General features: G+C 33.5%; 1 protein-coding gene across 5 annotated transcripts in view; it reads left to right on the forward strand.

The window, feature by feature from the left end:
- The window catches only part of USP45 (ubiquitin specific peptidase 45), a 62338-nt gene extending 39481 nt beyond the window's left edge, over positions 1-22857 (forward strand). Inside the window, exons 10-18 of one of the 5 annotated variants that reach the window (XM_055433725.2) lie at positions 3273-3354; positions 5191-5282; positions 6821-6877; positions 7210-7353; positions 8613-9285; positions 11083-11180; positions 14291-14377; positions 17642-17795; positions 21235-22857. In XM_055433725.2, coding sequence (XP_055289700.2) covers positions 3273-3354; positions 5191-5282; positions 6821-6877; positions 7210-7353; positions 8613-9285; positions 11083-11180; positions 14291-14377; positions 17642-17795; positions 21235-21353 — 1506 coding nt within the window. In that variant the 3' untranslated portion in view covers positions 21354-22857. Of the gene's footprint in view, positions 1-3272; positions 3355-5190; positions 5283-6820; positions 6878-7209; positions 7354-8612; positions 9286-11082; positions 11181-14290; positions 14378-17641; positions 17796-18351 lie in introns of all 5 variants that reach the window. The other 4 variants (XM_055433724.2, XM_088840694.1, XM_055433727.2 and 1 more) reach the window with 4 other exon arrangements.
- The last annotated feature ends 464 nt before the right edge of the window (positions 22858-23321 follow it).

A 23321-nucleotide genomic window follows, 5' to 3' on the forward strand; every position in this document is an offset into this window, starting at 1 on the left:
TTTGACTCTGTCAGCAGCATAGCATATGTGGAGAGTGTTTTTCCATAGCCTCACCAAAAGACTGTTGTACCAAACTTTCAAATTTTTGCCAATCTGATAGGTATAAAATGGTATCTCAGGGTAATTTTAGTGTGTGTTTTTCTCTTTTTGAATAAAGCCCAATATCTTTTCATTTGTTCTTAATTTTTTGCCCATTTTTCTACTGGGTTTTGATCCTTTGCTGATTTCTAAAAGCTTTTTGTGTACTAGAGAGGAAATATGTTACCAAGTTTATCATTTGTGATACGATTTTGCCTATAATGTGGCAATAGATTTTTTTAATGTAATGTTAAACATTTTTTGTTTTTTAATTTAAAAATCTTAAAATTTTAATTTTTTTATGGCTTCTGCATATTGAGTCTTAGTTGAAAAGGCTTTTTTACTTCAAGGTTATAAAAGAATTTCCCCATGTTTTCTTCTGGTACTTTTATGATTGACTTTTATCTAAATCTTGATCTATTGAAATTTACCCTGTTCCGTGATATTTCATTTTTCCCATTTGGCTATCCTATAGTTACCCAGACTATATAGTATGTTTTCCCCACTAAATTGGTAGCACTCTAATTATATTAATTTTTCATATTATTTGGGTTTTTTCTCAACTTGCCCTTGTTTGTGTTTTCTTATATGTTTAAGTACTAGATTTAACCTTTCAGTTACGAAGATTTTAATGCATTTAGTCAGTCATCTCTTACTACACTTTCCTCTCTTGCCCCCAAGTTTTCATTGCTATTCTTATTTATTTATCCATATCTGGGTAGAACCTGTCTCCCTTCAACCTCTCACATTAAAAAAAAGAAAAGGAATACTCTAAAATCTATATACTATTGCCATTTTCACTGGAATTACGTTAAATAAATAAATTGGGTGGAAGGTGAATTGAAATGTTCATAATGATAGGACTTATCCAAGAACATGCTGTGTCTTTTCCATTTGATCAAATTTTCTTTTGTATCTTTCAGTAGTGTTCCTCATTTAGATATTACACATTTGTTTAGTTTATTCCTAGTTATTTTATATTTTCAGTTGCTATTATAGTTTATTTTCTTTTATATCTTATAACAGTTCTGTTTGTGTGAAGGCGATTGACTTCATTATGTTTATATACTCCCTATTAAATTCTCATTATTATAGTAGTTTTTTATTTCATTTAGTTCCTCTGGCTTTTCGAAGTAAAAAGTCATGTCATCTGCAAATAATTTTCTCTCTTTTATACTTTTATGTCTCTGAGATTTATTTTTTGTCAAATACATCAGTAAATATACTTTAATACAGTGGTAAATAGTAGTAGTGAATGGGATATCGAGGGATTTGATCTTATTTTTTTCTCAGTGTATATGATGGCTTATATTAATTAATGTTATTAGATTTCCCTAATATCCCTGTATTACTAGAATAAAAGCCTCTTGGTCTTTGTTGGTTTTTTTTATTGTGCAGCTTTATTATGTTGATGATGTTTTATTGAGAATTTTTTTAGGTGATATTATATCTGTGTGTACACTCTTGTCAGCTTTTGGTACCAGTATTATGCTTCATGAAGATAATTTGATAGCTTACCTTTTTCTGTGCCCTGGGACATAGGTTTACTGGAGTCTTCTGTGAAATTATTTGGTCCTGGAGGTTTGTGTAGGGAATATGTAATTCAGTGACTTTAATGATATTTCTTTTCTTCCTTGAAATCTGGAAATTTTTCTAATTTTTTGGAAAATTATCTGGTTTTTTTTTTCCTGAAGTTTCAAATATAATTATCTAAGAGTTGAACAAAGTGGTCTCTCATGATTATTTGCAGTATGTTTCATTTAGGTAGTGATTCTCCATCTTTGTTATATGTGATGTTATGCTTTTCATGCTTATCTTTTTTTTTCATGCTTGTCTTGATTTAGATTAGTTGGTGGGTTTATTTATCCCTGCTGCCCAGAAAATCAGCTTTTGATTCATTTATTTATTCTCTTCAATTTCTACTTTTATCCTCTTAACTCTTTCCTTATACTTGTGTTCAGTTTGATGTCCTTTTCTAAATATATGTTAGCTGCTTAATTTGTTTTTAATTCTTTTCAATTGATTTACATATATAAAGCTCTTCTGAAGAGTGGAAAGTATCTTGGATTCTGACGTATAGTTTTCTTACTCTCTGAGAAGATTCCAATTCGGTTTAATTTCTCTTTGACATGATAATTTTTTAACAAAAGATTTATGTATCATTTTCATATCAAGAAATCTAAGTCAAACAGTGGTTTCACATATATGAAAACCTGTAATTATGACTTTGCTTACTACCTTTCCCCTCACCCCACTGTTAAAATGTGAATTAGAGAAGATTAAATTTATCCACTAAGAGGGCCACAATTAGTGTAAAAGATGATAATTTATTAGCTTAAATAAATTTTTATTTTTGGAATATATGTAATTTTAGTCTGAGAGTTTTTCGTGAGTTTAGGTCTTTTCTAAACCATATGTAAGAGGTGTAGAACCTTAAGTCTTATCATTTACTAAGAGCTGCTAATGACTTGAACACATGATTTTCATTGACAACTAAATTCAAATAAAATAATTAAGTTCTGGAGTTGTCTTCTTGTTGTGGACAATATTCTGGACTTGAGTCATGTATATATATGTGTTTATACATGTGTGTGTCTATATATATATGTAAAATAATCTATATGGAGGTCATAGTGACCAGTTTAATAGCTTCTTATGTGTTACGACTTTCTTCTTAGATAAGAAATTTCATATGGTCTACTTGTTACTTTTTGTCCTGATTAAGGAGTAAATCATCTTAGGGACAGAGTGGGGGAGAGGGAGGGAGGAAGCAAGAGATGGGGAGAGATGGGGGATAGAAGAAAAAAGGAAAACTTATTCTAAACCTGTAAAAAAAAATGGGACGAGGCTGCTTGCTTTTTGTTGACTGAGAAAAATAAACACAAGAGAACCTGTATGTAGGAACCTTGACTTATTTGGGGGAGACTCTGGCAACAGAGAATTATTCATGCATGGAATTTTAGAACTGGAGTAAAGGACACATTTAACTTTCTAAAAATTCAGTCATTTTAATCTATAGACTAGGGAACTGAGATCCAGTGTATGTTGCTGTTTGAAAATCCTCTTGTTAAGAGGATGAAGCTTGAGTCGATTGTCACTGAAACCAGATTCTAGTCACAGAACACAGAATAATGCTTTGAAAGAATACATTCTAGTATAGATTCTTAAGAAATTCTTATTTTTTTGTTTTATAGCGAATACAAGCTGGCATTCTAAAAGCATTCAACAACCCAACTACTAAAACTGCTGATGATGAAACTAGAAAAAAAGTCAAAGGTATGTTGACAGTTTCACTGTTAAAAGTTTTTTCTAGAAGAAAATATTATGTTTCTTTTTAGCGGGGAAGTGGGAGAGGAACTGAACATTATGTGAACTAATTCTCTGAAGTAATGAGAGTTTACTTATTCCTGTGGTGGCAAGATAGTCTAATGGGTCATAGAAAGAAAATGTTAGAATCCATGTGAATTAAAAAAAAAACTAATATCAATATAGTTTGACTGATGCACTTAAGAGAAGTATCCTGTGGGAGATTTGAAAGGTTGTTGAAAGTAGCAGCCTCACTTGGAAGTTCACTTTTATCATACTGTGTCATTTTTCATTTGAAGTGTGCTTATTAGATAGTGGATTTATGGATATTGTCTAGTCTTAGCTAGATAAAATGCTTCAGTGTTCCAGAGATTCCTTCAAGAAAATCATTATTTAAGAGGATACTGTTAAGCATACATGTCTACTCCTAGTGTTGACTCTTCATCAGCCAAAATATGAGGCAGAAACAATGATTAACTAACTGATCAAAGCTGATCGTTTATAATGATCAGTATTTAAATGTAGGTTTATATCCCACGTTATTAACAATTTACTGTGTCCTATACATATATTCTTCCTTGAGGTAGTAACTCATTTTTAGAAAATGTTTAAAAGTATTATTTATTATTTTATTTATTCTCTTTTATAATTCTACTTTTTATAGCATTATATATAAAGCATGTCTATATAAACAAATATGAATACATTAAGCTTGTATATAACAAAACTTTATGTGCAGTTGAAGGTTCAAGATTTTAAACAATAAGTATGCTCTGTTCTTTTGTTTTGAGATAGTGCCATCTAGTGCATGTTTAGAACAACTGTTCATTTTTTCTTTCACTCCTTTTCAGTTTTGTAATCTTACTTATTTTCAATCCCTTGTACATTTAGTTAAACATAACTTCTAAATAGTTACCATTATAATTAATAGGTATTTCTTCATATGTCCAGATAAAAATCTGCTCTGTCAGTCAGTGCTTCAAGTAATGTTTTAAAATGATTTCAATTGTTTGCATGAAATTTGAGGCAGGAGATCCAAAAAGGATGGAAGAGAAATTTGAAAGGGGAGTGAATAGGTTTTTAAAATTTTTTTAAAATATATTTCCCCCCGTGGTTTACTGTGAGAAATTTCAAACTTTCATTAGAATAGTGTGAAGCCCATGTGCCTGTGTGCCCATAATCATGCTTAAATTACACTTGATTCATGTTTCATCTGTTCTCTGCCAACTCCATATTATTTTTAATCAAAGCATAGGCATCATTTTCTTTTATTTATAAATATATAAATATGTAATATATAAATATAAATAGAATAATTTTAACATTTTTATGTAACAGGAGTTAAATATATAGCTAAGTTATTAATTTCCATGTTAGTTCTTTATGCTTTGCAGTGTTTACTTGTCTTTTACTACTCTGTTGTTTCCATAGTTATGGTCCTGGCATTTATAGCCCTAAATCATAATCTCTTTTCCCATCCCTGTGTCTACCTCTAGGTTAGGCACAGAGGCTTTTTAAAGGGTTTAGTGGGAGCAGTTGAGTGTGGTATGAATAGTGGTGATTACTTATTTTACTTCTTAAAGTTTAAGAACAATCAGTTTGTTATTTATTTGAGACTACAGTAGTTGATAGTCACATTTTCTCTATAGAATTGTAAAGAAAATTATAACATCATATAGTAAAATATATTATTATATATGGTCCCAGATTATTCAGATTTCTTTTGATTCAACAGAAAAAAATGTCTTCTACATTGTTAGGTTGACGGTTGATATGTTGTTTGCATTAAAAGTATTATTTTTACAGCATATGGAAGAGAAGGTGTGAAAATGAACTTCATAGATCGTATCTTTATTGGTGAATTAACTAGCACGGTCATGTGTGAAGAATGTGCAAATGTAGGTACTTTGGAATTTACTTGAACACGGACTAGATTATAGTCACATTGTTTTTATTGTTTTCTTTCACATGTAATCATCAGCAGTCATTTTTATTTGTGACAGATGACTACATAGTAGTTTTTGAAAGTCTTTTAAAAATATATCCTTCACTGCTAGAAAATAAACATAATGTATAATTTTTTAAGGTAAATGTTATCTAAATTTTCCTCTTGACACACCTGTGAAGTTCATTTAGCCTATTTTAGTATGATCCTATGTGCTAGCTACTCATTTAGATTGAAAATAAAAGAAACTTCTGTGAAGAGAGTAACTCCATTAATATCATTATGCATTGCTCTAAATTGTAATCCCAATAGAAATAATTCAGTGTAGTAACATAATTTAGTCTGATCTTTAAAAGTTTATATGACTTGTTGAATTTTTTTTTTAAAAAGCAGACTTGACTCATCTTTGAATTTAGTGATAATTTCATTTTGAATGTCATCTGTACTGTAACAGCTTCTTAAGGACTGTATAAATTTTTACAAGTTTTTCAATTGCTTGGTAAGGAACATTTCTGGAACTGTATGGCATATAATAGGTTTAAACTTCTGTCAGATTTTTATCATGAAAGAGAGAGTCTTTATATCTGTCTTCCTATCCCAAATTGTAGAGTACCTTTCCTCTCTAATCTTATAAAATCAGGATTATATATCATCTCTCCTTCAATCTTGTCATAGTGAAGCACAGAATGTGTCATCATGATATTATGGTTGACCTTGAACAGCATGGGTTTGAATGGCATGGGTTTGAACTGCAAGGGCGCGCTTATACACACATTTTTTCAATAAGTACTGCTAAAGTCCTACACAGACTACATTTGGTTGAATCTGAGGTAGCAGAATCCCAGATACAAAGCGCCAACTGTGAAGTTATGCTCTAATTTTTGACTGTTCAGTGGGATGGGGGTCAGCATTCTTAACCCCCACATTGTTCAATAGTGAATTCCACTTAGGTTTCTAATGTATTCAACATAGAAGTTGATTTATTTTTTCACAAAACTATAGAGTATCTTTTAAAATAGAATTATCCTGAGGAGTCTTCAAAACACAGTCAAGTTCTCTGGCTTTTCTCTTGGCTTTTTCTTAACATTTCATATTTATGTTATAGCCCCAATTTCACCAAAAATATGCTTATATCCTCAGTTAATCAGTTTTATTAAACACAGTTTATTTTAAAAGTTACTTTAAATATTCCACATTAGTCATATTAACAGTATTATAAAATTCAACTGTGTTGCATTTACGAAACTTTGGAATATCTTATTTTGATTAACCATATATTTGTTGCCATGGGGTCACAAAGAGTTGGATATGACTGAGTGACTGAACAACAAATGTGTTGCTATACCCAATTAAATTACTATTTCTGCCAGGAATGCTTTTTAACGTAAGATTTTAAGTTTCCTGGGAAGTTTGATTTCTTTAAGACTTTACAAAACTACATTGTCTGCATTAGAATTCTAACTGAAGTTCTCAATGTGTTTTCTTTTTAAGATCTCCACAGTGAAAGATCCTTTTATTGATATTTCACTTCCTATAATAGAAGAAAGGGTAAGGAGAAAAACCTTAAAGTCTTTTTGTGAAGGACATTTATAAATTCATAACATAGAGATTTTTGAGTATATTATCAGGTATCTGAGATTCATTACTCTTTATATAGAGTAATTGAGTTTATGCAGTGTATTTGATATTGGAGTTTATATATGTATGAGTGAAGAATGATATAGTTCCTAATCTCAAGGAATTTAAGCCCTTATGCTTTATATTTTGAGAATTAACATTTAGGAAATTATATTTCAAGTGTTACAAATATTAAAAAGTAGATGATATTCAGAATTTATTTCCTAAAGAAATTTTGTATTATGTACGTGCTATCTATATAGGTTTCAAAACCTGTACTTTTGGGACGAATAAGTAAATATGGAAGTTTACAAGAGACAGATAATGGTCAATACAGTGGCACTGTTATTGTAGAAAATACTCATCAACCCAGAGCCATCAGGAAGCATTCTTCACCTAAAGATATGGTAAGATATGTGCATTTGTGGAACATCCTGCTTTTTGAAACATTTTAGTAAGAAAAATTTTTTAAAGTATACAAAAATAGAGAAAAAGGTATAATAACCCCCATGTACCCATTTCTCAGTCGTCATCTCACAGCTAGTCATGTTTTATCTGTGTGTCCCGCATTTTCCTCCTCCTCATCCTAGATTATTTTGAAATAAATCCCAACATATATCTAAATGTATTTCTCTAAAAGATGCTTTTTAAAGAAATAACCATTGTATCATTATTGTACCTAAAAATATTTAAAACTTAATAGGACAAACGTCTAGTCATAATTTTAATTTCTGTAATTGTCTCATAAAGTATTTGTTTTTGCTTTTTCAAGCATATTTGAATTTAGGATCTTAAAAAGATCTATAGATTCCCACATCTCTTAAATGTCTTTTAATCCACAGATTCCACCTTTTTTTTTTCTTTGCAATTTATTTGTTGAAGACATGAGATCATTTTTTTTCAGCAGTCTCACCTTCCTACGTCAATAGTAATTCATTTTGCATATTGTGGTAGTTCGTTTTGCATGCAGTAATTCATCTACATGTTCTTAAGAGATGCCTCTGTTCCCTTTGTTTCCTCTCTAAGGCAGTTAGAACTAAAGGCCTAAATAGGTTTAAGTTTGATTGTTTAATTTTTGCAAGAAAACTTTTTCAAGTGATGGTATGTATTTCCATGAGGAGGTGCATATCATGTTTGATATTTCTTTTCCTGTGATGTTATCAGTAATTGATGACCATTATCTGACCCACTGTTTCACCAGGGACATACGTGATTGATGAATAAAGCCATATAAATTTAAAGACATCCATTCGAATTTGCACCTTGTTAAAAAAAAAAAACTTTTTTACATGATATGACTTATACTAACTTGGCAAATTGATGTATTACCAGATTTAACTTACTATGTTCAAAAGTCCTTTAAGGGGCAAAACTACAGAGATTGTGCTGAGGTTTACACTTTAAAAGCCTCCAACATAGCACTGTTCCACAAAAGTCCTGTTCCCCCTTTATCATTAAGTTGGTTCCTTGTGTAAAAGTTTATTTTTAAATTAGAGCTTTTTGTTAGCATACTGTTCATTGTAGTTTGGGTAGATTTAGGAAATGCATTTCAGAGGTACTAGAAATAGTATTTTAATAATTATGAAATGTTTAAATAAGACTTATTAGCATTTATTTTCAGTAAGGTCACAAGATTCTTTTCTCTGAAAACACTATCAACTTACAGAATCAACTAATTCATGGCAGAAAATGTATAAGAAAATCATCGTCTGGAGAAGATAAAGCTGCTGTCATATACCAGAAAAATGAAAGCCTTGAGGTGAATAGAGACGCTTCATTGTTTGCAAGCATCATGAACACTGAGTCGACTCTGACTGAAAGCCCCACCGATGGCAGTGAGAAAGAAGACAGCCTTTCTGAAAGTAGCGTCGATGCTGACAGCGAGGCTTCAGAGTCTGAGAGTGCTCCGAAACAGACTTTGTTGTTGAGATCCAGAAGCGGACACTACACGCACACAAATGGACACCCTCACTACCCGTCCAAGAGTGAACCACTCACTAGGGAGGGCGACCATGGTGATGAGGGAGTGGCTGGAGCTATTTCTGAACTTCATTTGAGCAGTACTATAATTCGAGCTAGAGATTTTGACAGAGAAAATCAGCCACTAAGTGTTTCAAACAATTTATGTTTTTCAGAGGACAAGCATATGATGTCTCAGAGTCCCCAAAATGCTTTTCAAACCCTTTCTCAGAGCTATGTAACCACTTCTAAAGAATGTTCAGTTCAGTCTTGTCTCTATCAGTTTACATCTATGGAATTGCTTATGGGGAATAACAAGCTTCTGTGTGAGAACTGTACTGAGAAGAAACGGAAGTACCAAAAGGAAACCACTTCTGCAGGTAAATATTTAGCTTAATTTTTTTTTTAAGTATTCATGGATTATCTGATAATCAGTGACTAGTGGGTTATAGATCCCACATGGAGCAACCTAAGAACCTGTCAGTATACATTAGCTGCTTGGAGTCAGGGATTGTCTTATTCATGTTTGTACCTTAGCCCTGAAGATACTGACTGGGCAGGGGAAATTTTCAATAGAATTTTGTCCAAATAAATTGAAGAACAGGAAGTATCCATCTCTGCCTTGAAAATGCAAATCCACATAACCTTATTTCAGGGAAGTGGCTATCTGAAGTCTTTCCAGAAATAATTTCTGTAAAACTTAATTGTAACACCAGTGAGGTTAATATCCTTCACAAAAGTCATATCATGAGATAAAAATTTGAAGATTTTAAGTAATTGTATATTATAAAGCTAGCTATATACTATGTTTTATTGACAAGAGAAAAGTAGAAAAGGTTGATTTGTCAAGTAGGAAATTTTTGGTGTACCTCTAGCCTTGATTAAATGAAGAAAAAATTCTGATTCTTAATGACTGTTTTAAAATGTAGGTTTTATTATTCAGGTATAATGAGCCTAACAGATGAGATGATTGCCACTGAAAAGGTAGTTTATTACTTAAGTGTAGTTCCCAAGAGGAGGGGACACACAAAGACATGCCACCCAGGACCACCAGGGGAAGCACCAGGGTTGGGCAGGAGACAGAGGGAGCAAGAGGGAAAGTGCAGTCAAGCGCCTTTATTGTGGTTGCCGAGGGAAGGAATAGATGAAGCAAGGCAGGAAGGTTTAGAAGTGAATAATTGCTGTGGGCTCTGAGTTGTAGGGGCTGTCTCTAGTGGTCTGGTACCTGTCTCTGGTGTGAGTAGGGCAGGTGAATAGTGACCTAGAGTATCAGAGCCCAGTAAAGGAGGTGGTTGGGTAAGGGCTTTGGAAATACATATGAAAGGCACACTTAATTTGTTTACCATCTAGGAATTAGCTAGCTCTGGAAAAGCTAATTCCAGTGTCTGCAAGGTCCCAGATGTCAAAGTATCAGAATGAAAATATGATTAATACATTAAAATGAATGTCTAGATGGGAGAGGAAGAAATGCCAGCTTATACTAATCCAAGTTAAATATGCAATTGGCCATATTCAAATCCTATCACAAGTCTTTTCTAATAACCTCTTATTTTTATATTAATTTATTTTTAATCAGAAGATAATTGCTTTATAATGTTGTATTGGTTTCTGCCATACATCAGCATGAATCAGACATAGATATACATATGTCCCTTCCCTCTTAAACCTCCCTCCCACCCCATCCCACCCCTCTACATTGTCACAGAACCCCAAGTTGAATTCCCTGCTTCATAGAGCAAATTCCCATTGGCTATCTATTTTACATATGTAACAACCTTGTATGGAAATATCCCATCGTTCCCATGATACGTGATCTCCTCTCACTGCAGTGAGTAATGACCCAGTTTTTTCAACTACAGGTATGTTTCTGGTGGTGTTTGGAAGGCATTGACGTAAGTCACTTCTGGTCTATCAGCTTTCTAGCTTCCAGAGTTGTGTTGCAAGTGTTACCTCCCCTATTCTTTGTCCTTATAAGTGTGTGCCTTAAAAAAAAATCCCTTTCATATTATTGGAGTTTTAGGATTGAGTTGAGGCTCCCAGTAATCAGAAGTCTAATTTCTTCTCTAACATTTTAAAATGTGGTATAATGCTTCTATTTAAATGTTTACTATACTATATGGGCAATAATGTATAAGATGTAATTTATCAATAAATTTATTATATTGTATCTTATGCAGAAAAGAAAGCAGAAGGGGTTTATACTAATGCCAGGAAGCAATTGCTCATTTCTGCTGTTCCAGCTATCCTGATTCTCCATCTTAAAAGATTTCATCAGGTAAATTCTCTTTAGTAGCACTCTACATATTTTCATCATATGTTTTGCAGAGCCCGTAGTCTTGTAAGGCTTCCCAGGTGGTGCAGTGGTAAGGTATCCACCTGCTAATGCAGGAGATGCAAGAGACACAGGTTTGATCCTTGGGTCAAGAAGATCCCTGGAGGAAGAAATGGCAGCCCCCTCCAGTATTCTTGCCTAGAAAATTCCATAGACAGAGGAGTCTGGCAGGTTTACAGTTCATGGGTTGCAAAGAGCTGGACACAACTGAGAACTAAGCATACACACACAAGTCTTGTACTGTCAAGGACTAGACAATAATTTATTGAATTTAAAAATTTTCTTGTGAGATTTACTGCTCTTTCAGCCATGATAGCTTATAAGACTTTTCTAAATAAGATTGTCTAATTCACAGTATTTGAAGATTTAGCTGATATGGTAGGAACCTCAGTGGTGTATGTCTGTGAGAGAGAATGTGTGTGTAGGTTTGTGTCAGTGGAAAATAGAATTTTTAAGGAACCCTTAGAAGCAGGGAAATAACTAGGTACACATAGCTTTCTGAGGTCTTATCCCAATGGAGAGGAGTGCTTGGGCTGAGTGTGGTTGGCTGGGACTAATTACAAAAAGGGCTACAAGGCAGGCCTCATTTTTCTGAGACTCTAGTGGGAGAGAACCTATTTTTAAAAGTTTTTCTCCAGTTGGTTATACTTTAATGTCCTAGCTCTATTTTTTTTTTTTTTGCATTTGATAAAATGATTTTAAAGTTTCTCCAGAAGAAACTTTAGTAATTAAATACTGTGGTCAGAATTGTCAGTAAATTTGAGTACAATTTAAAGTCTGTTGTTATATACAGGATGAATCTCAAATCAGTTGGGAAGGAGGCTAGGTTATTCTCTAAAGGACTTAAGAAAGGTATTTGAAATAAAAATGTAGAGCTTCCTTCTAGACCATTTATGTTGATATCAGTACTATTTTCAGACAGATTTTTTAAATTGTATGAAACATTATTGAAAGACTAGAAGAAAACTTCAGGAAAATTACTAACCTGATCCTTGCGTGAACAATTTTCTAAATATAAAACCTTTGAAATAAATCTCAAGAGATGGAAAGCTTTGATGATATATCTGCAACATTTCAGGTGGGCCACAGATGGACTGGAAGAGATTTTTCTTTGTATCTCCACCCCTACCCATGTAAATTAGATGAAGTTCTTGATTTTCTATAGCCAACATTACAGAAACTCTGTGGAAATGGCTATGGAAAGCAGAAGCAGATGTATTGTGTCTCATTAGAGTACATCAGAATGCTAAATGGAAGGTGTATATCTGCAGGGACTTGGTGTGAACTTGCTAGGGTCATGCCGGATTTGAGAATGATATACCACGGTTATTTTATATTTGGTACTTGCATCCCTTTAAGGAACAACCTACAGAAAGAATTCATGCCCTTACAGGGAAATTTTTATAGACATCTAGGTCCCTTCTTGATCTCAGGCTAGATGTAATGTCTGCAAAGCCACATTCTCATTCCCTGGAACTGTGAAATAGAGGGATCAGAATCTCTAAGCAGTGTCTCTGCTTCTAGCTTTCCTGTGTCCCTGAAAACCTATTTCCCCATACTAATTTTAGAGTTCTATTAGATAAATCCACAGTACCTGAGATCTGTCAACAAGATAGAGCTCTTTGTCATAAATATTGTAAGTGATTAATATTGAAAATAAATAAAGAGCTCTTAAAGATCAATAAGAAAAAGATCAAGACTCCAATAGTAAAATGGTAAGGAACATGAATTGACAGTTCATAGAAGAAGTAAAAAATTCCAAGAAAATGTGAAAGGAAGTTCCATTCTTTCTAGCAAAACAAATGTAAAATACAATGACAGTGAGATTCCTCTTTTAGCCTGTCCAAAATGGCAAAGATTATAACAGTGTTGCTAAAAGTCTCTTCTTGTTAAGGGGTAATTTTTCAAGAGCAAAGTACTGTTTGGGGAGGACACATAAGCCTGACATGATCTCAGACATTGCTGCTATCAGCTGCTTTATAGATGTCACCTGATAAGAAAAAAAGGAGGCAAACAAATTGAATACAGATTAATTTTTACTGATATATGACTTCATAATTTCATGTCTGATATCAGGTTAAGACTCCTAAAGACTACTTGAAAATACAAATCACTGGCAATATTTTGGTCAAAAAATAAGTTGGTTTTTTTTCTTTAAAGAAAGACAAGAAATAGGCAAAGATCTGTAGTAAGTGTTATGTGATTAACAAATAGTGTTATGTGATTATGCAAATAAAAAGACCAGTTATTGAAGTAAGTCATGAAAGCTTTTCATGAAAGGTTGCATCTGTATTTATTTTGTCTACCCAAACATCTCAGATTCAAGTATCTTCTTATTCTAAAAAGAGTCTATTTTTATATTTTAGTTTCCTAGCCAACGTATTTGATGGTCTGTCAGGAAATTTTTATTATTACTTAATGCAAATATCTATTTTTCAAGGCCTGCCTTTGGATACTAAAAATAGAGAAAGAAGTAGAGTTTCTTAATCAACATGAAGATTCATTTTGATTTATATAGTATGTAATGTTTACTTTTATTGATAAAATGATTTGAGTGTTTAGGCTTCTTTCTTTTTAATGAATGAATATCACTGAATTTTAGAACTGAAAATGACCTAATCTAACCCATTTATACCCATTTTCTGCCTTGATCTAGATAAGGTTGTCTAGAGTCAAGTTAACTGTTAACCAGTTATTGAGTCAGGCCTGTAACACCAGGCTCCTGACTCTTCAGTTGAGTACATTTTTAGGTAGCATATGTGTCAATAGCTTAGCTTTAATCACATTGAGTTTATTTTTCAGTGTTGAAATGCACAGTGAAAGTAATTATTTTCATGTTGTCTGGGGTAAAAATACTCATGTAAATGAATGATCTTTGCAATAAGTTTATGAAACCTAATTGAGAACTTAGTTATATATCAGTTTTGAATTGTTGATGTTTTAATAACTATGAAGAAACAAACTTTTTGGATTTCTCTTTTGGTTTTAATTAAAATTAACAAACCCAATGATCTATAAGTTAAGTTTGTTATAAATTTTTTTTTTTTTTTGAGGCTGGTTTGAGTCTTCGCAAAGTAAACAGACATGTAGATTTTCCACTTATGCTTGACTTAGCACCATTCTGTTCTGCTACTTGTAAGGTATAGTATATTATTAAGATATTTAATTGTCTTACAAATAATATGCTTTAGAATGTCCTATGTATTGTTTATTAGACCATGTCTTTCTCCCTTCCTCCTACCCTCTGTCTTTCTTGTCCCCTTCCTCCCTTTCTTCTTCCATCCAACATTTAACACACTGAATATGACTTTTGTCCTTTGGGAAACAGAATAAGTTGAAAAGATGCATAAAGCATAAGTGAGGCATGATGTTCATAATCAAAGCTGCTTATAAATGCTGCTAGAGTCAGATAGTTGCTGAGAGAAATAAGCAGATTTTGTGCCCTCTCCTGTTCCTTGTGAATGATGTGCTTAATTGGCAGTTCTGTTCCGTTCCGTCACTCAGTCGTGTCCAACTCTATGCGACCCCGTGGACTGTAGCCTACCAGGCTTCTCCGTCCATGGGATTCTCCAGGCAAGAATACTGGAGTGGGTTACCGTTTCCTTCTCCAGGGGATCTTCCCGACCAAGAGATTGAACCTGGGTCTCCCGCATTGGAGGCAGACGCTTTAACCTCTGAGCCACCAGGGAAGCCCTTAATTGGCAGTAGTTTTAGCATTTGAAGAGTTTTCTTTTGTAAACCAATGTACTAGTGCATTGTCTTTCATGCCATTTCATGTACGTAACTGAGACTAGTATACTTGTCAACTGAGTACAAACTTAAAATTACTAATACTTTAATAATCAGACATAGAAAGCAAGCTGGTTTATAATTGCTTGTGCTTATATATGAGAACTAACTGTAGGTGAAATTGATGACTTTGCTTTCCGTGTGGAAACCTCACAGTTTTGGGGTAACTCACATATTGTCCTGCTCGCCATTTCTGGTTAGCAGTCTAGGTTTTGTGGTACATAAACTTATTGAACTTAATAATTTCAATACATTGATCAATCAAGACAAAAATATCTTAAATGCAGTTTTTCAGTGAATCCAGTTCATCTGCTGTGGAATACCATCACTTTCTGCCAGTTGTTTACATTCAGTATTCATAGAGTCTGATATATTCATAGAATTTGATAATGGCGCAAACAAAATGTCTAGCAAGCAGTGTATTAACCCTACAAAAACATATTTTTTAAAAGTACCTATTTTGGAGAATTTCCAACACCAAAGAGAACAGTACAAATGAACCTCTCGCCCCCAGACCCTACATATATGACCAGTCCCGCCCCATCCACATACTCACCTACCTCTTCCTTTTATATTAATTTTTTTCTCACATTATTTTGAAGCAAGTATCAGGTATCCTTTCATTCATAAATCTTTGCCTCTGTGTGTCTCTAAAAGATAAGAATTACCGCCCCCCCTTTTAAACATAACCACAATACCACTTTCACGCTAAAAGAATTAACATTACTTTTTATATCTTCTGGGCTTCCCTAGTGGCTCAGATGGTAAAGTGTCTGCCTGCAGTGCAGGAGACCCAGGTTCAATCCCTGGGTCTGGAAGACTCCTGGAGAACGAAATGGCAATCCACTCCAGTATGCTTGCCTGGAAAATCCCATAGACAGAGGCAGCCTACAGTCCATGGGGTTGCAAAGAGTCGGATATGACTGAGGGACTTCACTTCCACTTTCTATCTTCTAGCATACATATTTCCAATTGTCTAATAAATTCTTGAAATGAATTAATATCCAAGTAAGGACTACATGTCATGATTGAAAAATACCTCTCAATATATGGTTTCCCTCTCCCATCTCTGCTCCTTGCAATTTATTTGTTGAAGAAACTGGATCATCTTTCTGGTAGTTACGTAGAGTTTAGATTTTGATGATTATTCCTTTATCCTCTTGATTTCCTACATAGGTAGTTGGATCAAGAGAAGCTTGAATAGATCCTCACCCCACGCCCCCACTCCCACCCCAACCCCTGATAAGGCTGTTTCATAGGGAGCGTTCTGTTCTTTCATCAGGTGGCACATAATGCCAGTTGCTTTTCTGTGATGTTAGCAACCAGTGTTGCTCAATGAGTTCATGAACAGTTACAGAATAGGGTATCCTGTTACTCTTTCTTCATTTAATTACTGGAATAATTTTATATAAAGGGAAATTCCTTTCATCTCTTTAGTTATTTTACATTATAGTTCTTTTAGAAAAGGCAGGATAAATGCTCAGTTCTTTCCCCATTCCCCTTTTAAGCCAGTTTTCAGAATAATGAATTTACTATCATTCTCAAACTGTGATCAGTAAATTTATCATTATGAATTCATGGATTTTAACACAGTGAATATGTTTGAATTTACTGCAGTCTTCTTTTAATTCATAGTCTAGTACGTCTAGTGGGTCCATTGTTGGTCACTGAGAGCCTCTTCAGGTTGGCTCCTGGGTTCTTTTGACATGACCCCTGTGGTTGCTCACAGAGTGATTATGCCACCAACTGGATGTTCTTTGCTTATTTTTAAATTTTCTTTTTTAGGGATTGTTACTTAAATTTTGTTGTTGTTGTTGTTTAATAATTACATAAAGTATTTATGTAGTTCTAGAGTCAAATGTATAAATCAAGGTAAATTCAAACAAGTGTAGGTTTTCTCCATGTCTGTTCTACCTGTTTCTTTCCTTCTTTTAGAGATAACCATGTTTTCAAATTATTATTTATTCATCTATAATTTTAAAAAATATAAACAAGTATATATCTATTATATATAAATAATATCTCACCTCTTTAATAATTATAGCTTACAAGATGTATCCTTTTTTTCTTACCATATTAACATTGTATTCCAGAGAGTATTTCATAGCAGTGTTTAGAGATAATCTGCACTCCGTTTTTCAGGCAGCATAATACTTTATGCTATGGATGCATTATAGTTTATTCAAGCCATCCTCAGTTTATGCACTTTTGAGTCTACAGTTTTCTGGTATTACAAATAATCCTGCCATCACTTGTCTGGTGCATGTGTTTTTACATATTGCTCATGGTACCTATGAGATAGAGTCCTAGAAAAGGGATTGATAAATCCAAGAGTAATGCATGTGTAGCTTAGCTAAATAACATGAAATTTGTCTGAATAGAGCTACCCTTTTGCATTCCCACATGTGAGCACTTTTTTCCCGACAGCTCAGGCAACAGAAAAGGTCAAGTTTTTGCATTTTGCTAGTCTAGTACAGATGGTCTAGTACCCCAGTGTAGTATTAATTGCTTTTATTTTAAGTAGTATGTGCATTTGATTTAATTTTCCTTATAATAAGATTTTACTAAATATTACTAATTAATTTGAGGTGTTTTTTTTTTTCTTTGTCTAAAAGAATGTAAGTGTGGGAAGTAAAGTTCTCTATGGTCTCTATGGCGTAGTGGAACATAGCGGCTCAATGAGAGGAGGTCACTACACTGCTTATGTGAAAGTGAGAACACCCTCCAGGAAATTATTGGAACACATCACTGGAAAGAAAAATGTCCCTGGTATGCCACCCTAAGTTTATTTTAATCTTAAAAACAAATTAATTTATTCTTTTTCTGGAAGAAGTAAGTTTTTTAATGGATACTTCATGTGGATTCACTTTAAGTGAGAAATACCTTAAAGAGTACCTAGATAATCTTAAATATCATAAAACTGTATCCTTCACATCATGTGAAATGGCACCCAGTTTTTCAAGGTGTTAAGTCATCGTGTATTGCAGTGGAATAGCATTTTATTTAACAGTATCAGTAGTTTTTGAAGATATACCAGGTCCTCAGAGTAGAGCTGGAGTTAAAAATTTGCTTCAGTCATCTGTGTATTTCTTTCTTTCTCTCTTAGTGTAAATGCACTTTTCCTTAAATAAGGCTATCTAGTATTTTATTAGATATTTAAATGCTCTTAATATTAATGCTTTGAAAGAGTTCATTTTAGAAGATGTTTAACCCCAAACAGCCTTACGCAATAAAGTCTAACGTTAGATACATATAGTTAACGATAACTTTCATGTAAAGTCAGAACATACTTATTGTAAAATTATACTTCTTTTTGTTTTGTTAGGTTTGAAAGAACCTGACAGCGAAGCAGCAAGCCAATGGGTCCATGTTAGTGACACTTATGTGCAGGTGGTTCCAGAATCAAGAGCACTTAGTGCACAAGCATACCTTCTTTTTTATGAAAGAATATTATAACTCTTTGTTAATTAGCAGTGATGATGATTATTTAGGTCACTTTTATTTAAATGCTGCAGTGTTAACCACAATATGCAATGTGCCTTTGTAGTCTTTTCTGTAGGAATAGCATGTCCCTCAAATGTTGCCTGGAAAATCCCATGGACGGAGGAGTCTGGTAGGCTGCAGTCCATGGGGTCGCGAAGAGTAGGACACGACTGAGCGACTTCACTTTCACTTTTCACTTGCATGCATTGGAGAAGGAAATGGCAACCCACTCCAGTATTCTTGCCTGGAGAATCCCAGGGACAGGGGAGCCTGGTGGGCTGCCGTCTATGGGGTCGCACAGAGTCGGACACGACTGAAGCGACTTAGCAGCAGCAGCAGCAAATGTTCCTGAACATTGTTACCATTTTGGTGAATCCTTTTAAAGTAAATTTACTAAATGGTTTCAGGGACTTCCCCAGTGGTTCAGTGGTTAAGACTCAGCTTCCACTGCAGGGTTGGGTCCCTGGGTAAAGGAACTTAAGATTCTGCATACCTTGTGGGGTGCAGCCAAAAATGAAACAAAGTAAAAAAAACTAAATGCTTTCAAACTTACATCCTTAAAATAAACATAAACACATGTTTTTAAAAACTTATTTGTTCTGGATAAAAATAACAGAATTCACAATAGTCAACTCCTTTATAATGTGACTTATTGCAGGCATTCAGAAATGATGCTGGCTAAGTCAAATCATTCCTTAGACAGTGTTTCCTAAATGTGAGTCACATACCACTTTTCTGTTTTCATGTGTGTGTGTGTGTGTGTGTCTATATATGTATGTATATATATACACATATATGTGTGTGTATGTATATATATCTCCTATGCCATTGTTTATTATCCTTAACCTTATTTTTTAGCCTTTTTAAACCATAGTCTTATTTTGATCATATTCCACATTTTATGAGCTAGTTATGTTTTTTCTAATAAGTATTAAAATAAATGTATAACTATTAAAGAAAGATTGTTCACTCATGTAGCACTCCGCTTAAAATCATCTCAGGGTTATTCAGTGGTATTTTACCCAGCTGTGTGGGAAACATTGCTATAACATGTGCTGTGCTGTGCTTAGTCACTCAGTTGAGTCTAACTCTCTGTGAACCCCATGAACTGTAGCCCACCAGGCCCCTCGGTCCATAGGTATTCTCCAGGCAAGAATACTAGAGTGGGTTGCCATACCCTTCTCCAGAGGATCTTCCCAACCCAGGGATCGGACCCAGGTCTCTCGCATTGCAGGTAGATTTATTTACTGTCTGAGCCACCAGGGAAGCCCAAGAATACCAGAGTGGGTAGCCTAACCCTTCTCTAGGGGATCTCCCTGACCCAGGAATTGAACCAGGGTCTCCTGCATTGCAAGGGATTCTTTACCAGCTGAGCTATCAGGGAAAGAAGCCCTTTTTGTAATATAATACTTACACAATTGGCATAGTGACTTTATCATTTTTTATATGACTCAACCATATAAAAAAGTATCACTGTAACTTCAGTAATATGGATTTACAAATAACATTGATTAGCTTATTGCTTTGAGGTTTTGAGAACTAGAAAAATACTAAAATATTTTATCAACATATTGTTTTCAGCCTATTCATGATGGAGTTGAGAATAATTTACAGGTGATTAACCAAGATCAAAATGTATTTATAGATAACTGTTACATGCAGAATTGGTAAATAGAAGTTGTTAATTCATATGGAACCATAGGATACTTTTGAAATGTAAATTACCAAATCATATTTGTAAATAATAGAGAATTATATTCTTATACTTAACAGGAAAATATAATGCATTTTCTAGTTCTGTAGAGCAATAAATATTAATCATGATTTTGAGGTTTTGAGATCACTTTTTGTCTTCAGTTTTATTTTATGGACCATTAAGTTGGCATCTCTGATTTTCTTTTAAAATAATTAATAGCAAAAGGATGGTATTTCCCCTTACTCCTAGAAAATAAATTATTAAGCTTTCAAAACTTGCCATGAAAATGTTACTATTCCTTAGGCTTAAATGTTTAAAAAATGACTACTTTGGTGTTACGTTATTAAATCAAAACACATAACTGCATGGTTTAAGCGTCCTCATCATTCATGCTCACAAATGATAGTACAGGCAGGTGCTGGATAAGTGCCTGGTCCTAGCTCATTCTCCTCTTGTTAAGGAAGTGGCTATAGATAATGTGTGGAAATATTTAACCAAGATGCTGACCCTTCTTAATATTTAAGTATATATAATATTATCAAGGTTATTAGTGCTGCCTTTTGCTATATGGATGAATGGAATTGTGATTAGTGTTAAAGATGATAATATATGAAATTCAGAGCTTTAAAAAGTCATTGCATAAACTCTATTTTTAAGCTGTCAAAATTTCGGTAGTATTGACTTCCTTGATTTTTAACAGTGAAATGATGGAAAAATGTATTTTTATATAAGTTAACCTGTAAACTCAGGTTGTATCCTGTAAAAGGTAAACAGTGTTTAAAGGTTTTCTCTTTAGCTTTAATCCATTAACATTGAAGAGTTCAGCACCAGAGCAGTGAAATTTTTTTGAAAACTATTAGTTAAACCTCTTTATTCAAGTCAGCCATCTTGGTAATGAGAATTACCAAGATGTAATTGTCACTCGCCCAAATGTAAATGTTAAGTTGCCCCATTTTTCTCCTAGAAAAGATACCATTAAGAGGCACGCACATTTCACTGGATGTCACCTGCTTCTTATTTCATTGATAGGTAAATGGATAGATGAAAAAGAGAAGGAAAGAAACAGAGAAAGGAAAGAAAAGAAGAAAGAAGGGGAAGAAACGAGCATTCTTTTCTGTTTCCTCTTGGCTTATCCATTACACAGTTAAGTAGAGATGGTGAATAATCCCTGAGGACAAGCATCAAGGAAAGTGCCTAGTTCCTTTTTTCATTGATAGTGCCTAGTTCATTTTTCATGAACTGTGGCTATATTTGTTAATTAGGAGATCTATTAAACTTTATTCTGAATACCAGTTAAGAGTGACTTTTCATTGAGTGATAAATTGTACCTTTAGAATATTAACTCAGTACTCAAGTACTACAGTAGTTTTTATGCTTAACTTTATGTTTATTCATTAAGTATATATTTTATTTAACATCATCCAGGAGTCAGGCACTGGACTGGCACTATTATAACATGTTTTAAAATGAGGCCTGTGTAAATTTTAGACATTATTCCAGAAGTAATAATATACTTTTATTTTCATTTCCACAGTGTTAAATGAGTTAATTCTGATTTTTTTTTTCTTTTTAATGGCCTGAAGTTTATGAATGCTTTGCTTTTCCAGGTCTGCTAGTAATGGAATAAATTTAATTTTGAGATCTAAGAATTGACTAAAAATAGCTTTTGTAATAGAGAAATTATGTTAAGTTACACATGGATCTACATTTAAATTTTTTTTTATTTAATTTTTGCTTTTATTTTGAGTATTTCCAAAGCACATTTGCAGGGGTATTAAATTGTGAAGCTAATTTAGTACCAGTAGCTTCCAGATGACCTCAGGAAATAGTACAAATCAGTGAGAATGTTTACAAATCCTCAAAACAACTACCGTAGTGTTTGGCCAGATGAATTTAAGAAGTAAGACAAGAGTTCAGCTTTATTTAGAAACTGGCTTACAGTGTATATATAACCTCGGTTTTCCCTCGTTAGTCCATATTTAAAATGATAAATTTTTGACTGTATATAAATTATGTGAATATTTTTGACATAACCAAAGTATGTTTATATTTAAGATTTTGTCATGTAATGTTTTTAAAACTGATGTAAAGGCCACCGTTTTGAATGGCCATGGAGAGTGGTGTCAGTTCTAAGAGTAGGTGATACCTGTTTTCTTACTGTAAATATGCCAACAAAGCTATTTACTATGATATATTTAAGAGCTCTTAGTTCGCATGTGTGACTTTAGTCAATGATTTTATATGGCATCTGAATAAAATTTCCTGAGGATTAAGCTGTGAAATGTATCAACTTCATCTTATTTTTGAGGTATAAAATTGTATTTTGCCTACTTTTATTAAATTTATCCTCATAATTTGTCTGCATGTTACCTGAAGAAATAAGGCTAAGCCAGATGTGTACAATAAATGTGATTCTTTATTATCTATTGCATTAAGAAAGATTATTTTTAGATATTTAAAATGTTCTGGTTCATGTAGAAATGCATCAATTCAAATCTATTTAAAAGATAGATAACTATATTTTTGAGTAATAATGATTATATATCATTCTTACTATTTTATCTTTTTCCACAGTGTTTTTGGAAAATAGCTGTGTAACTTTATGGAACATTATTTTGATGTTACTATATGAACATGCAAAATAAATATTAAATTCATATTTATGTTTCAAGACTGGTCCTGGTGTCTTTTCAGTGCACATTATTGACAGAATATTTTGTGTATCAACACTGTATCAGCTTACTGCAGTTCAGTTCAGTCGTTCAGTCGTATCCCACTCTTTGCAACCCCATGAATCACAGCACGCCAGGCCTCCCTGTCCATCACCAACTCCTGCAGTTCACTCAAACTCATGTCCATCGAGTCGGTGATGCCATCCAGCCATCTCATTCTCTGTCGTCCCCTTCTCCTCTTGCCCCCAATCCCTCCCAGCATCAGCTTACTTAGCTATATTTAAAATATCCTTCATATTTCAGAAATTTATTATTTCAAAATAAAACATCTCATGGGCCTCTTTGATTTTGACTGCAGTATGTAACAAGGGTAAGTCTTCATCCTTTCAAGTGTTTCTCAAACTGTTTATTTAGGCAGAATAATTCATTAGGAAATATTTTGTC

The sequence above is a fragment of the Moschus berezovskii genome, chromosome 10 (genome assembly GCF_049115385.1).
Source record: "Moschus berezovskii isolate FMDL1 chromosome 10, NW_MosBer_1.0, whole genome shotgun sequence".
Taxonomy (NCBI): Eukaryota; Metazoa; Chordata; class Mammalia; order Artiodactyla; family Moschidae; genus Moschus; species Moschus berezovskii.